The sequence below is a fragment of the Pelobates fuscus genome, chromosome 2, assembly GCF_036172605.1.
Source record: "Pelobates fuscus isolate aPelFus1 chromosome 2, aPelFus1.pri, whole genome shotgun sequence".
Lineage (NCBI taxonomy): Eukaryota > Metazoa > Chordata > Amphibia > Anura > Pelobatidae > Pelobates > Pelobates fuscus.
The window spans coordinates 232879608-232894472 of record NC_086318.1 but is presented as its reverse complement, the minus strand read 5'-3'; the positions used below and the strand labels follow the sequence as shown (position 1 = coordinate 232894472).

General features: G+C 44.9%; 1 protein-coding gene across 3 annotated transcripts in view; it reads left to right on the top strand.

The window, feature by feature from the left end:
- The window catches only part of AHI1 (Abelson helper integration site 1), a 355403-nt gene that overhangs the window by 46089 nt on the left and 294449 nt on the right, over positions 1 to 14865 (top strand). For all 3 annotated transcript variants that reach the window (XM_063443258.1, XM_063443259.1, XM_063443260.1), the window contains exon 10: positions 3539 to 3691. In XM_063443258.1, coding sequence (XP_063299328.1) covers positions 3539 to 3691 — 153 coding nt within the window. The remainder of the gene's footprint in view (positions 1 to 3538; positions 3692 to 14865) is intronic.

Below are 14865 nucleotides of genomic sequence, written 5' to 3'. Positions count from 1 at the left end.
GGGGGGGGGAAATGAACAGAGGGGGTGGGGGGGGGGGAAATGAACAGAGGGGGTGGGGGGGGGAAATGAACAGAGGGGGTGGGGGGGGGGAATGAACAGAGGGGGTGGGGGGGGGAAATGAACAGAGGGGGTGGGGGGGGAATTGAACAGAGGGGGTGGGGGGGGGGAATTGAACAGAGGGGGTGGGGGGGGGGAATGAACAGAGGGGGTGGGGGGGGGGAATGAACAGAGGGGGTGGGGGGGGGGGGAAATGAACAGAGGGGGTGGGGGGGGGAATTGAACAGAGGGGGTGGGGGGGGGAATTGAACAGAGGGGGTGGGGGGGGAATTGAACAGAGGGGGTGGGGGGGGAATTGAACAGAGGGGGTGGGGGGGGAATTGAACAGAGGGGGTGGGGGGGGGGGGAATTGAACAGAGGGGGTGGGGGGGGGGGAATTGAACAGAGGGGGTGGGGGGGGGGAATTGAACAGAGGGGGTGGGGGGGGGAATTGAACAGAGGGGGTGGGGGGGGGAATTGAACAGAGGGGGTGGGGGGGGAATTGAACAGAGGGGGTGGGGGGGGAATTGAACAGAGGGGGTAGGGGGGGAGAAATGAACAAAGGGGGTAGGGGGGGAGAAATGAACAGAGGGGGTGGGGGGGAGAAATGAACAGAGGGGGTGGGGGGGAGAAATGAACAGAGGGGGTGGGGGGGGAGAAATGAACAGAGGGGGTGGGGGGGGAGAAATGAACAGAGGGGGTGGGGGGGGAGAAATGAACAGAGGGGGTGGGGGGGAGAAATGAACAGAGGGGGTGGGGGGGGGAATGAACAGGGGGGGGGAATGAACAGAGGGGGTGGGGGGGAAATGAACAGAGGGGGTGGGGGGGGAAATGAACAGAGAGGGAGGGGGGGAATGAACAGAGAGGGAGGGGAGGGGGGTGTAAGAAGAAAGAGGGAGGGGGGGTAAGAAGAGAGAGGGTCATATCCCATATCAGCCTCATATCCCAGCAGACCCCAGGTAAGTTGTCAAACTGTTCTTAAACGGTTTGACTACTTACTCTGAAAGGGGGGTCCGGCCCTCCTGGCACCATAACGACTACACAGAGCAGTAGTGGTTATTGTGCATGGATTATTTCTTTAAATAATCTACAAGTGCCCCAGTAGCCAACCGGCCAGCCAGCCCACAGGTCGGCCAGCCAGCCCACAGGCCACCAGTTAGGCTTACAGCCAGCAAGCCGCAGCCAGCAAGCCCACAGCCTGCCAGCCGCAGCCAGCAAGCCCACAGCCTGCCGGCAGTAGCCAGCAAGCCCACAGCCTGCCGGCAGTAGCCAGCAAGCCCACAGCCTGCCGGCAGTAGCCAGCAAGCCCACAGCCTGCCCGCAGTAGCCAGCAAGCCCACAGCCTGCCCGCAGTAGCCAGCAAGCCCACAGCCTGCCCGCAGTAGCCAGCAAGCCCACAGCCTGCCCGCAGTAGCCAGCAAGCCCACAGCCTGCCCGCAGTAGCCAGCAAGCCCACAGCCTGCCAGCAAGCCCACAGCCTGCCAGCAAGCCCACAGCCTGCCAGCCGCAGCCAGTAAGCCCACATCCTTCCAGCAAGCCCACAGACTGCCAGCCAGCAACAGTAATTAAGGTAAGAGGAGCTAACTTGGCCTAGGTATCAGCGAGCTATGTTGTGTTGCTATATTGTGAATAGGAACCAGAGTGTTGGAGAGACCCCCCTCCAGGCCCCATTAGACTCCATTGTAGTCTCTAATGGGACCTGGAGGAAATTCTTTCTAACACACTTTCTAAAGGACACTGAGATAGCCTCTGCTAGAATGCTCCCCCCCCCCCTCCATGGCCCATTAGCCCTCAATTGTAGTCTCTACTGGGACCTGGAGGCGACTGTTTCCAGCAGGGACACTGAGATGGCCTCTGTTAGAAAGACCCCCTTCCAAGCCTGTTAGACTCCATTGTAGTCTCTAATGGAGCCTGGAGGGGATTATTTCTAACACACTCTCTAAAGGACACTGAGACAGCCTCTGCTAGAAAGACCCCCCTCCATGGCCCATTAGCCTTCAATTGTAGTCTCTACTGGGGCCTCGAAGGGATTATTGCACTTTTGTTCCTTGTGTCTAAAGATTGTGTAGGGTGTGGCTGGAGGCGGGACATGGGTGGCGCTGGCTGCGGAGTATGGGTGGGGCCTGTAAGGGGGCCCTTGATTTATTTTGCCCGGGGGCCCTGAGGGTTCTCAGTCCGCCCCTGAGTGTACTACTGTAGTATCCTGTACTTGCAGCTACATGTATTAATTAATAATCTGGCTGTTAGGATTTGATTGCCAAAATTCTAAATTGTAAATCACTGCTGTTTTTTTTGTCCCCTCCCACTCCTCTCCCCATGCTTGCCACTCCTAGCTGTAAATACCTTGATATAACTGTTTATCTCTACTCCCTCCCTAGGCCCATTTCCTATACCATCTTTGCTACAAGCCTCTTTAATTCTACTTGGCTCAACCAACCCAGGTTCCCCCTAAATTTATAGCATGCTCCTCCAACTGTTTAAAAATCTCACTCATTTACCTCTTCATTCCCTCTATATTCTACCAATAGCCACAGCTCTCAGTTTACTTATACTTCCTCTTGTCTCAAATCCCCACGGTTTCCTTTAGATTGTAAGCGCACGGGCTATCTAGCTATGCACTTTGTATAAAAGAGCTTAAATGGCTAGATCTCTGCTTACGGGCATTTGTCTGTGTATATTGTATATTCTCCACTAATTGTACAGCGCTGTGGAATCTGTTGGCGCTTTATAAATACCAGTAATACATAAATAAACAAATATTAATTGAGGGAGTCAGCTAGACCTTTATCCTCTTCTACATAACTTCCTTCTTTTGTTTTTATTCTAACTAATCCTTGTTTTACTTTCCTTATCTCATGTATGTATCTAAAAAATGTTTGGTCCCCTTTTCACCTTGTTCAGCCATCTTTGTTGGAGTAGGCAAATGGAGACACAGGGACTTCTGGGAGTTCTGATGTTTTGCCTGTGTCCAGTATTACATTCACTTTATCTCAAAAGGAAAATTTAAGGCAGCAAGAGAGTTTTGTATATTGTTTTAATGGGTGCATTACCCTATTCAGTATGTAGAAAAAGTCACACAGAGTCGGAACATAGGACAGTAGGACAATCTCTGCTGTGACAATTGTTTGTGTATATTTGCTAAGGGTTTTGTTTTTCAGCTGGGTAGGACATAACCGTAAATAACCCTTCATATATTCTATGCATTGCTAACGTGTCTTTTGTTGAGAATTTAAAGTAAATTTAAAATTTTAGGCCAAAATAGCCAAAGTTAAAACATTACTAACTCATTTTCCAGTTCAGCTATTTTGGCCTGAAATGTGAAATTCTATTTAACGTCCTCACTCTTCACACTGTAGCAAACATGGAATGTCTGCAAAATATAATTGTCAAATAATATGCTTTGTTTGAAAAGTCAAAATGGGTGTGTTAATGAATGGAGATATTTTTGTGTAATGAAAACATTTTCATTTGTGATTTATAAATAATTTTTTTTTTTCCTTAGATGAATCCAATATTTGGCAGTAGTAAGCACATCCAGAGAGATCTGGGAAGCAATGTGCCTGATTTGAATAATGATATTAATTTAAGAGGCACTGAATCTAGTGAAAGTAAACCCAAGAAAGAGCCTTTCCAATGGACACGGTTGCCTGGACAAGTAAGATGGATCTTTGTTATATAACATATTATTGTGCCACTAGACAGCCATGTCAATGCTTCTATATATTGAAGACAAGGGTCTTTGTAAATAAAAGATTACATTACAAGCTTAAATTATGCTAAATATATCTCCTCTGTACCCACATTTTGCATAGTATGACAAACCACTTGTAGTTATTTTCATTGTTCATGTGTTTTATTTTATTTATTTATTTGAATGCAACATAGAATGTAACATTTGGTTTCTGTATCTGTCCAGTAAGAGGAAGATAAAATGAGCCTAGGAGATCTAGAGGGTACACTAATAATGGGGGGTAACCCCAAGTAGAAATTGTATAGAACATAGAGAGATTGTGTACCTCTGAGGGAACTAGGAAAATGGTATGATATGTGTGTGGTAGAATATTGCTTCTAGGGTGTCAGTCCCCCACAAGATGAAATACTAAACCATATTCACAAAACACTGAAAAGGAAAAAAAAAAATATATTTTTTAAATTAAATCAATATAATAAAACCGCCAGAAAACTAAAAGTGCAGGCACTGGAAGGTGCTCAACGTGTTAATATACGACAAAAATTGATATTACTGCAAGAATAAAATAAGTAGACAAGATACATGGTAGTATTAATTCTATGGTTTAACCCCCAGTGTGTATCAAAATATGGTCAATAATCATATAAAGCCAATACACACAAGGCAGTACCATTTAGTGAATATCCAGGATAATTCTGTCCACAATACTTGCTAAGAAATAGTAGTGTGTGCAATAATCTTACAGCATTATCCGATATCCGTTTACATGTCTGTATGCTGATATCCTGTGCGAGGCACTGGATAGGTGCTATTCAAGTAGCGCTCATAGCAATTAGGAATCTGTGTTGGTATCACAGGAATAGCTAGAAAGCCTAACCAGAATGCCAAAAGTATGAAAAGGTACTCTATGTTACAAGGGTAGAGCTTAATTGAAGTCAAATCGATTTAGTTGTGAACGCTAAAATGAGCGTAAGCCCAAAACTAAAGAACTGACTACCGTGTTGAGGAATGTGTATAGCAATGATTAACCCCCTGTTCCTTCGTGCGCACTAAATTATATCCACCCAACAGAGAAAGAGAACTAGCAGATATTGAATACACTGCCTATAAATGAAAAAAAATGAGTATGTACAATCTGCTCTACATATAAGGAAAAAGGTGCTAGCCGAGGGAGTCTTAAAGATGATAGAGAAGAAGTCTTCCTTAATATACAGGAGACCTTTTTTAAAATCGTTTACCGATGGTATTTTACTCCATATAGAATCAAAATTTTTTAAAATAATTACTTAGACAAATGTTGCAGATGTTCTAATAAAATGTGTACAATATATCATATCTGATGGAAATGTGAAGAACTAAATGAGATAAAAAGAAAGCTTTCTAGTATATTTTTAAAATTAGGACTACATCAGGTAATACTATTACCCCAGACATTTTTATTCCATTTGGATTTTCCAAATTGCAATTATGAACAAAAAATATTAATTATTTATATCTTAATGGCAATCAAGCTCACCTTAGCCAGAAATTGGGAAAAACCCAATGACACTGTGACGAATTGAACCTCGTCATGTGTGCTTGGAGGGGCCTGCTGGACAGCCTCTTACCAAAAGACTATGGGCCCTTTAAAAACTATGTGAACCCCTGGAAGGGAGGACAGTCGGTCCTACTCCCCAACGGCAGCATACCTTACAGGGAGAGGAGACAACTGGTCCCTCTCTCCAGCGGCAGCCGGAGGTACCTGGAAGAGGAGACAGATTCCCCCTCTTCCCCACTACAAGAGGAATACCGGGAGGAGGTGGACGATTGCTCCTCTTGGCAGCAGCTGCCCAACCGGGTCCTGAGGGTAGTGGAGGAAACGGCAATACCCACTGACCCCATCCCAGCGGAAGAACTGGCATCAGGGTAGAGAGACAGCGCCGGACTGTCCCCAGCCTTAAGTTCAATGTTTCATTAATCTTAATTTTATCTGATGGATCAGAACACAATAGTCTAAGTTGGTGAAGTGAAATTAGAAAAATATATACATACAACTATTTTTTAGAAATAGAAAACAGAAAATTGGCATGAGACTAAAATTGTACTTTTCGTCCATCAAAGAAAACGCTATGTCTGGCGCAAACACAAAACATCACAGTGAAACGTGGTGGTGGCAGCATCATGCTGTGGGGGTGTTTTTCAGCAACTGGGACTGGGAAACTGGTCAAAGTTGAGGGAAAGATGGATGGTGCTAAAAACCAGGATATTCTTGAGCAAAACCTGTACCACTCTGTGCATGATTTGAGGCTAGGACGGAGGTTCACCTTCCAGCAGAACAATGACCCCAAACACACTGCTAAAACAACACTGAGTGGTTTAAGGGGAAACATGTAAATGTGTTGGAATGGCCTAGTCAAAGCCCAGACCTTAATCCAATGGAAAGTGGATGTTCACAAGTGCAAACCATCAAACTTGAAGGAGCTGGAGCAGTTTTGCAAGGAGGAATGGGCAATAATCCCAGTGGGTTGATGTGGCAAACTCATAGAGACTTATCCAAAGCGACTTGGAGCTGTGATTGCCGCAAAAAGTGGCTCTACAAAGTATTGAATTTCGGGGGGTGAATAGTTTTGCACATTTACTTTTTCTGTTATTTTGCCGTATTTGTTGTTTGCATCACAATAAAAAAAAAAGACATCTTCAAAGTTGTGGGCATGTTCTGTAAATTAAATGATGCAAATCCTTAAACAATCCATGTTAATTTCAGGTTGTGAGGCAACAAAACCTGAAAAATGCCAAGGGGGTGAATACTTTTGCAAGGCACTGTATATTTTATTTATTTTTAAAAAAAATTATTTCAATAAAAACAAATAAAAAAATACACCTACCAATACAATTATAGACTGATCATTTCTTTTTCACTGGATAAACATTCAAAATCAGCAGCAGATCAAATACTTTTTTCCCTCACTGTAGATCATTGCTCTGCAGTTTCACTGCTCCATTCTGACATTTTAAAACACTTGAGAGTTAAATCACTTTGTTTATACAGCCCTTGTCACACCCTCCCTGAATGTGACTAGCACAACCTTTTTAAATGCTTACTGTAAAGAGTGATCTAATGCAGTGGTTCCCAAACTTTTTAGGTTCAAGGCACTGTATACATGTAGGTTGTATACATGTACAGCGCTGCGGCATAACTGGGCCCCTGTAACAATCCAGGCACAATAACCACTACAGCACGCTGTAGTAATTATAGTGCCAGGTGTGCCGTGGTGCCCATCAGGGTAAGTAGTCAAACTGTTTAAGAACAGTTTGACAACTTACCTGTGGTTAGCCAGGATAGGGGCTGTAGTAGGGGATAGGGGCATTGGTGTGTGTGTGTTTGTCTGAGGGGTGCAGTGTGTACAGGGGTGCATTGTGTTTGTGAAGGATGTAGTGTGTGTGTGTGTATGTGTGTGTTGAAGGGTGCAATGTGTGTGTGTGTGTGTGTGTGTGTGAGGGATACAGTGTGTGCATGAATTTATTTTCTCCTTTTCTGTTAATAGCTTGCTAGACCCTGCAGGAGCATTCTTTTTTTTTTTTTTTTTTTTTAATTTTCAAAATTTTTATTATTCAATTTTGCACTTTACAATAAGTGAACAAATGAGTCAATACATTTCAGAACAAGTTCCATGTTACAGTATTCTGGGGTGAAATGACAGTTATGTACAGCTGCATATTTAAAGAATGTCAAACCTTTTAAACACCACTGTTACAATATTGATAACGATAAGTATATATTCAGTGAGGTACCCATAGCGTTACTCTAAGAGTTGACATCTGCCCGGAAGGAGCTTCGTCGAACTCGCCCGTAGTTATCACTGTGGACTAAGTATCGTGGAGAGGGGATAGTGCCGAGTCTTTGATATATTTATCCCAGGGTGCCCAGGTGTACGTGAATATATCATACGTGCCCGCTATAGAATGTGAGAGTTCCACCATCTGTCTGATGGAGTCTACCTTGTTGATCCATTCCCTAATGGATGGAGGTGTGGTTTGCTTCCACTTGAGAGGAATTATGGCATTAGCTGCTGTAAGCAGGTGGTGGAGCAGAAGGCGTGTATATTTTGGTAGAAGGGTGGGATATAGCATGAAAAGGAGGACCTCGGGAGTTTGCGGAATTGCATACTTCGTTATAAGCGTCATTATGGTGGTTAGTTTGCTCCAGTATGTTTGAATTATGGGGCAGAACCACCAAATGTGGCCCGGAGTCCCTACATCCGTTTTGCATCTCCAACAGAGGTTGGATGTGTTCGGGAAGAAATTGCGTAACCTGGTTGGAGTAAAGTGCCATCTAGAAATGCGCTTATAATTGCTCTCTTGGGCAATAGTGTTAGTAGTGGACTTAAAGGTGTTTTTAAATATCGTTTCCCATTCGTCAGATGTTAATGTAATCTTTAGGTCTTTTTCCCAGGACTTTGTGAAATCTGGGAGTTGGGCATGAAGGGTCATCTGAAGTATTTTATAGAACACGGTGATGTGTTTCTTTTTCATTGTCCCTAAGAGGGCCCTGTGCTCGAATGTGGACAGTGGTCTGTTACCTTGTAAGAGTGACTGGTGCGTTTGTAGGAAATGTGAGAGCTGTGCATAATTGTAGCATTGCATAGGTGTGTGTGTGGGCATTTGGATTAGTTTTGATAGTGGGACTATTCCCTCCGAATCGATTACATCTTTTAGACGTAGTTGTTCTTGTTGGTTCCCAAAGTTTCGGTAGGCGTGTTGTGAGAGGCCCGGTTCAAAATATGGGTTGTTAGTTATTGGGTATAGTGGGGAGGGGTAGGGGGCAATGTTTTCAAGTTTTTTGATAGTGTTCCAATATTTCAGCGTAGGGATTACTGTTGGGTGGTCTGAGTGGTTTTGTCTAATCAATGTCAGACCTGTTTCATGCCAGGGTAATGTGCTGATGTGAACTTTTAAGCTTGTCGCTTCTATTTGTACCCATTGTTTCTGGTTATAGGCATTAGTCCAATCATAAATTCTGGAGAGGACCACCGCCTTGTGGTATGTCTCTATGTCTGGTACTCCTAGGCCTCCGTGTGATTTATGTCTCGTCAGTTGTGTATATTGGGTTCTCGGGCGTTTACCGGCCCAAAGGAAAGTGGAGAGGATGTGTTTTGCCGTTTTAAAGAAAGCGGCTGGTATTTTTATAGGCAGTGTTTGTAGTGCATATAGGAATTTTAGCGATAAAAACTAATGGAAAGGTGTAATTAGAAGCAAAAAAATTAAATGGGCTGCAACATATAACTACAAGTGACCTAAATAGAGTGTAAGCTCAAAATCTGAAAAAGTATATGTGCGCTCCTAAAAAGTAAAATAAAAAATAAACATAACACTTATAATACAAACGTATATTTAATAAGTAAAAAAGACCTTTATAATCAAGACATCTAAAAAACATATGCAATTATGACGAACTGGATCTGTTGCTAAAAGGTAAATAACCAATCAAAGTGGATACACAAATCCTGATAAATAAAAAATGAAATAAAAAACCAGGATAAACACCTAACAGATACTCTGTCGAAAAAATGAAACAAAGTATCTGGAGGTGTGACCAATGCTAACAAATTAGTAAACAGGACATAGGTATCACACAAATATAAAAATAGTACCTTGCCTCGGTGGGGGCCCCCACCGAGGTATAGATGGGAAGGAATAACAGTGGCCACTAATTATAAAATAACCGCTGGAACAACCGTTGCACCGCATATAGGAATTTTGGCAAGATGGCCATTTTTAGTATGTGTACTCTGCATAGCAAGCTGAATTGGGGTTTGTTCCAATTTTTTAAGTCCCTATCTATGTTGGCTAACAGTGGGGGGAAGTTGAGTTCGTATGTTTTGTTAAGTGTATTTGTGAGTTGTATTCCTAGGTACCTTACTGAGGTCTGTGGCCAGTGGAAGGGGTACGTCTGTTTAAGTCGGGACCCTAGCTCTTCTGGGATGACTAAGGGCAGGATCTCACTTTTGCTACTGTTCATTTTATAGTTGGACACTAAGTTATACTGGTCAATTTCCCGTAGCAGGTGAGGTAATGAGGTTTCGGGGTTCCGTATTGTGTATAAAAGGTCGTCTGCAAAAGCAGAGACCTTATACTCCCTGTCCTCTATTTGTATACCTTGAATATTCGGGTTGTCTCTGATTCCCTGGAGGAAGGGTTCTAGTGTTAGGATGAACAGAAGGGGGGAAAGGGGGCACCCTTGTCGCGTCCCATTGGAGATGTGAACTGTGTCCGTAAGTTGGCCATTAACCCTTATTTTAGCCCCCGGTCTGGAATAAATGGCTGAGAGCCAAGCTAGCCAGTTGGGCCCGAAGCCCATGGCCTGCATTGTAGCTTTTAACAGGGCCCAGTCCACCCTGTCGAACGCCTTTTCGGCGTCAATCGTGAGGATAAGGCTCGGGTCCCTTTCCATCTGTGCATGGTATATGAGATTCAATACTTTGGTGGTATTAGTCTTGGCTTCTCGGCCTGGCACGAACCCTGATTGATCTGGGTGGACTAGTCCCTGCAGGTAGGGCTTGAGACGGACCGCCAATATTTTTGTAAAGATTTTTAAGTCAACGTTTATTAGGGAGATGGGCCTATAGCTGCCACATTCCGTTGGGTCTTTGCCTGGTTTGGGTATGAGTGTGATATGAGCTTCAAGTGTTTCTCGTGGCAGGGTGTGGCCTTGGTTTAAGGAGTTAAAAGCCTGTAAAAACGGTTTGTTCAGGGTTGCGGAAAATGTTTTAAAGTATTTGGCCGAGAAGCCATCAGGCCCCGGACTTTTTCCTAACGGCAACTGTCGTGTGATTAGTGAGAATTCCTCGGGTGTAATTGGGGAGTCTAGTATTTGTCTGGCGTTGGGTGGTATCGTTTGTGCTAATCTCTGAGTGAGAAAGTTTTGGATGTCCTCTGGGTCTGGTGGCTGGGGCCTGAGATTGTATAGGTTAGTATAGTAGGAGTGGAATTCTTTCATTATGTCTGGCAATAGGTGAGTCACAGTCCCATCAGAGTTTTTGATGTGGGTTATGTATGATTGTTGCCTCTCTTTTTGTATCGCCCTGGCTAGCATGCGGCCACATTTTCCGCTCTGGGTGTAGTATTTATGTTTGGAGTAAAAGAGTGATTTCTGGATTTTTGCGTTCAGTAGTGTTTGGAGAGAGGAGCGCTTGTCCACTAGTTCTTTGTAGGTATCTAGGCGTAAGTGGTGTTTGTGGGTGCGTTCTAGGCGTCTGAGGTCTGTCGTGAGGGATGTAATCTGAGCCTCCCTCGCTTTCTTTTGTCTGGAAGCTAGGGCAATTATGTGTCCCCGTATTACAGCTTTGTGGGCCTCCCAGATAACCGTGGGCGATACTGCCGGGGTGCAGTTTTCTTCAAAATACTTAGTAAGTGTCTCACGTAATGAGGCTACATGGGTCGGGTCGTTGAGTAGTGTATCATTAAGTTTCCATTGTGATCTTGATGGGATCAAGTTTGGTATCTGGATTGTCATGGAGAGGGGGCCATGGTCAGACCAGGTTATAGGGCCATATTCACAGGATTGTATGAGGTGCAGGTGTCTATGTTGGAGAAAAAGCATGTCTAATCTTGAGTAGGTATGTTTAACCGCTGAGAAAAAGGAATAGTCCCGAGAGGTGGGGTGTGTCACACGCCAGCAGTCGAAGAGATGATGCTCGTCTAGGAGCTGGACAATTCTGGACCTGGAGGTTGCATTGTACTTGGTGTATTTGGAGGTTGTGTCTAGGTCAGAATCTATTGAAATGTTGAAGTCTCCCCCTAAAATAAGGATCCCTTCCGTGACTTTGTCTACTGCAGTAAGGTATTTGCGGGTGTGTGTGCATTGTTTGTTGTTGGGGAGGTATAGGTTGGCGAGAGTCACTACTGTGTTCCCTATCTTTCCTTTGACTACCAGAAGCCTGCCATCTGCGATCGATTGGTGTGACATGTACGTGAAGGGTATATGTGCATTTATAAGAATGGCCACCCCTTTTGATTTGGAACCTTCATAGTTGCTAAAGTAACCTATCGGGTAATGTTTATTGCGTAGGGTTGGGGCTGAGTCTGCTTTGAAATGTGTTTCTTGTAGAAACGCTATATCTGTTCTAAGATCGTGAAGTTCTCTGAGAGCTATAGATCTTTTGAGAGGGGAGTTAAGTCCTCTCACATTTAGGGTCGTTATACGAATTGTAGCCATGGTGGGTTGGTCCGGGAGGGGAAAAAACTCCCTGCTTCCGAGAGTGTGTAGTATTAGGGTTGTGTAAGTGATGGATGCCCAGATAGTAGTATGTGCGAAGAGGTGACTCCAAGAAAGTTACAGTAGGTGCAAATATCAACGTAACAATAGGAAAAAATAAACCGGATTGAATCCAACTATATACAAATACGTAGGATAAACTCTGGAGCTAGCGAATGAGAGTGCTTTAGTCTTATGAATGGGTAAGCCCTTTTAGCCGGTGGCTTTCTCCTAGCGTGTTGGGTGAACACGGGGAGACAGGTAAGGCACCGCTTGGGCTTGTATTGCTGCTTCAGAGGATTCCACAGTCAATCTGTGGTGGGGGGGGGGGGGGGAGTCTAGGGTGGCGTATGCGAGGTAGGGGTGGTGGCGGGTAATCCACCTGTTTCGTTATGAATGGATATGTGTGTCGGGCGTTGTAGTACTGTAAGGAATTGGGACCATTTTATGCGCTGCGAGTGGGCCTCTGGGCCCGTAGGGTGTTTTAGAGCAGCTCATCTATACAGGGTTGGTTAAGGTTTCACACTAGATTAGCACTCTCACTCGCTCTCTCTTGGTCGTAGTATCCCTTGGTCCCCACCCCGCCCCCGTTCACCCTCAACCCACCAGTACCCCTTCAATACATATTACAATACCATGATAGAGAGGTGGGGATGGAAAAAGAGCATGTCGCGGGGGAGAGGACCTGGGGTCGCCCCCGTGGGTCCCTCCAGCCCCCCGTCTCCCCTGAGGGTCAGAGCAAGCGGGGGAAGCGGTTCAGAGGGGGGGTGGTAGGTTAGCCAAAGGGAGGAAGGGTAGGAGAGTGAATACAGAGGCAGATTTGATCAATAACCTGTTAAAGTGACTAAACACAATCGGGAAACTTTTAGGTAAATAGGCATCCTCAGCTCCCCGCTCTGGCATGTGCTGAGGGGGAGGAGGCAATCCCGTATACCAGTTGTGTGTTACCTATCCCATTCTAGTGGTGAGAGTCACTGGATTGGTTCGGTAGGTCATTTTGATGTTGCACAGTCTCGTCTTTCGATGTAGTGGTTGAAATGCCTCTACCTTTGCACCTGTCGTCTCCTTGGCAAGAGGTGATTGCCCTCCCCAGCGGCAAAGTCCTCTTGTGAGTCTCTTGAGAAACCTTTGTGTTGGAGTCCTTGTTACCGATGGGGAGAGGCACGAGGGGCCTCCTATAGTGCGAAACCAAAGTCTGAGTCTTTTTTGCTGATTGTCTGGAACGGTCCTAAACAGGATGGTGGTCTGTAGACAAAAAATAAGTAAAATCTCATTGGTCGTTTACGTGGTTTTCCGACCATCTCTGGCGTGATCTGGTCTTGAGCGTCAGATTCGGTGCGGTTCTGCTTGTTGCCTTTGTGAGTTCCGCTGAGGAAGGTGGTTGTCATTACGACGCTTCTTTGGCGGTGTTTGCCATCTCGATCTCTGAGGGCGGGGGTAGTTATGAGGTGCTTGGATTGGGCCGTACCAATCGGGAATCTGCACTTCGGGTAAGTTTAAAGTAGACGTAAATATGGCGATATCCTCTGCAGTGGTAACGGTAGCGGTGGTTCCGTTATGCGTGGCAGTTAATGAGAGGGGGAATCCCCATCTGTATTTGATGTTTCTAGCACGTAGTAAATCTGTCAGGGGTCTAAGAAGCCGTCTTGCTTGTAGTGTCATCCATGAAAGGTCGGGGTAGATTTGTATTTGGGCCCCAAGAAAAAGCAGCGGTTGGGATGTTTTTCGTAGTTCACGAAGTATTTCTTCTTTTGTTCCAAAATAATGTAAACGGCATATTATGTCTCTTGGGGCGTCTGAGGCTGGGCCTCGTGGTCTCAGCGCTCTATCAGCTCTATCAAACAGAATGTGCTCCGCTGGATCTTTGTGGAGTAAATAATTGAATAGCTCTTGTAGTAATTTAGGACGGTTTTCCCCTTCAACTTCTGGTATGCCTTTTAGCCGCAAGTTGTTGCGCCTTCCCCTATTGTCAATATCATCAATAGCTCTGTACATCATGGCCATCTGTGTATTTTGAGCTTCTAGGGCCTGTTGAACCTGCTGAACTTGAGTGAGTGTGTGGTCTTGGTTGTCTTCAAGCGCTTCTAATCTTTCCTCTACCCCTTTAACTTCGGCCGCCATATTGTCTAGTTTATTTTGAAATGAGGATTCCATTTTCTGGATCAAAGCATGGATATCCTGCTTTGTTGGCAGATTGTTCAGTATAGCTCTCAGATCTGCATCTATGTGTGTGGAAGTTGTGTCCGAGCTGGCTGGGCTTAGTGGGGGTGAGGATGGAGAGTGCTCGTTTAAAACTTCCGCCGCCATTTTGGGGCCTACTTCATCGGCGTTTTTCGCCGGATTATCTTTAAAAAATTTGGTGAGAGCGCCCGTTTTTGCTATGGACTGCTTCTGGGAGGTTTGAGCTGGGTTGGTACCTTTTCTGGGGTGTCCCATATTGCGTTGTTCGCCCGATGTTGGTGGATTACCCGCGGTCCCTGTCAGAGCTCAGCTACAGCATGTCCAGCTCGGCTCGCGGTTGGCTCCGCCCCCCCCTGCAGGAGCATTCTGTGTGTTGTTAAAGTTCAATTTACAGAGCAGGAGATAAAAACATCTGATTTTTTTTTTTTTTTTTTTTTTTAAATGCAGGCTGTGCCAGTCACAGCCAGGGGAAGGGCTGCATGGACAGAAACAAATTTTATTAAACTCCTAAATGGCAGAGAATCAAGCAATTAGACTGCAGGGACATGGTCTATACACCAAAACTGCTTAATGAAGCTAAAGTTGTTTTGATGCCTAAAGTATCCCTTTAAGTTATGTGCAACCTTGCCAACCTACCAGACATTGAGTGCTGAAGAAGAGTAGCGTCATAAAATGCATTGTATCTTTTATTCTATGCATTATTTTTTTTCATAATATATATATA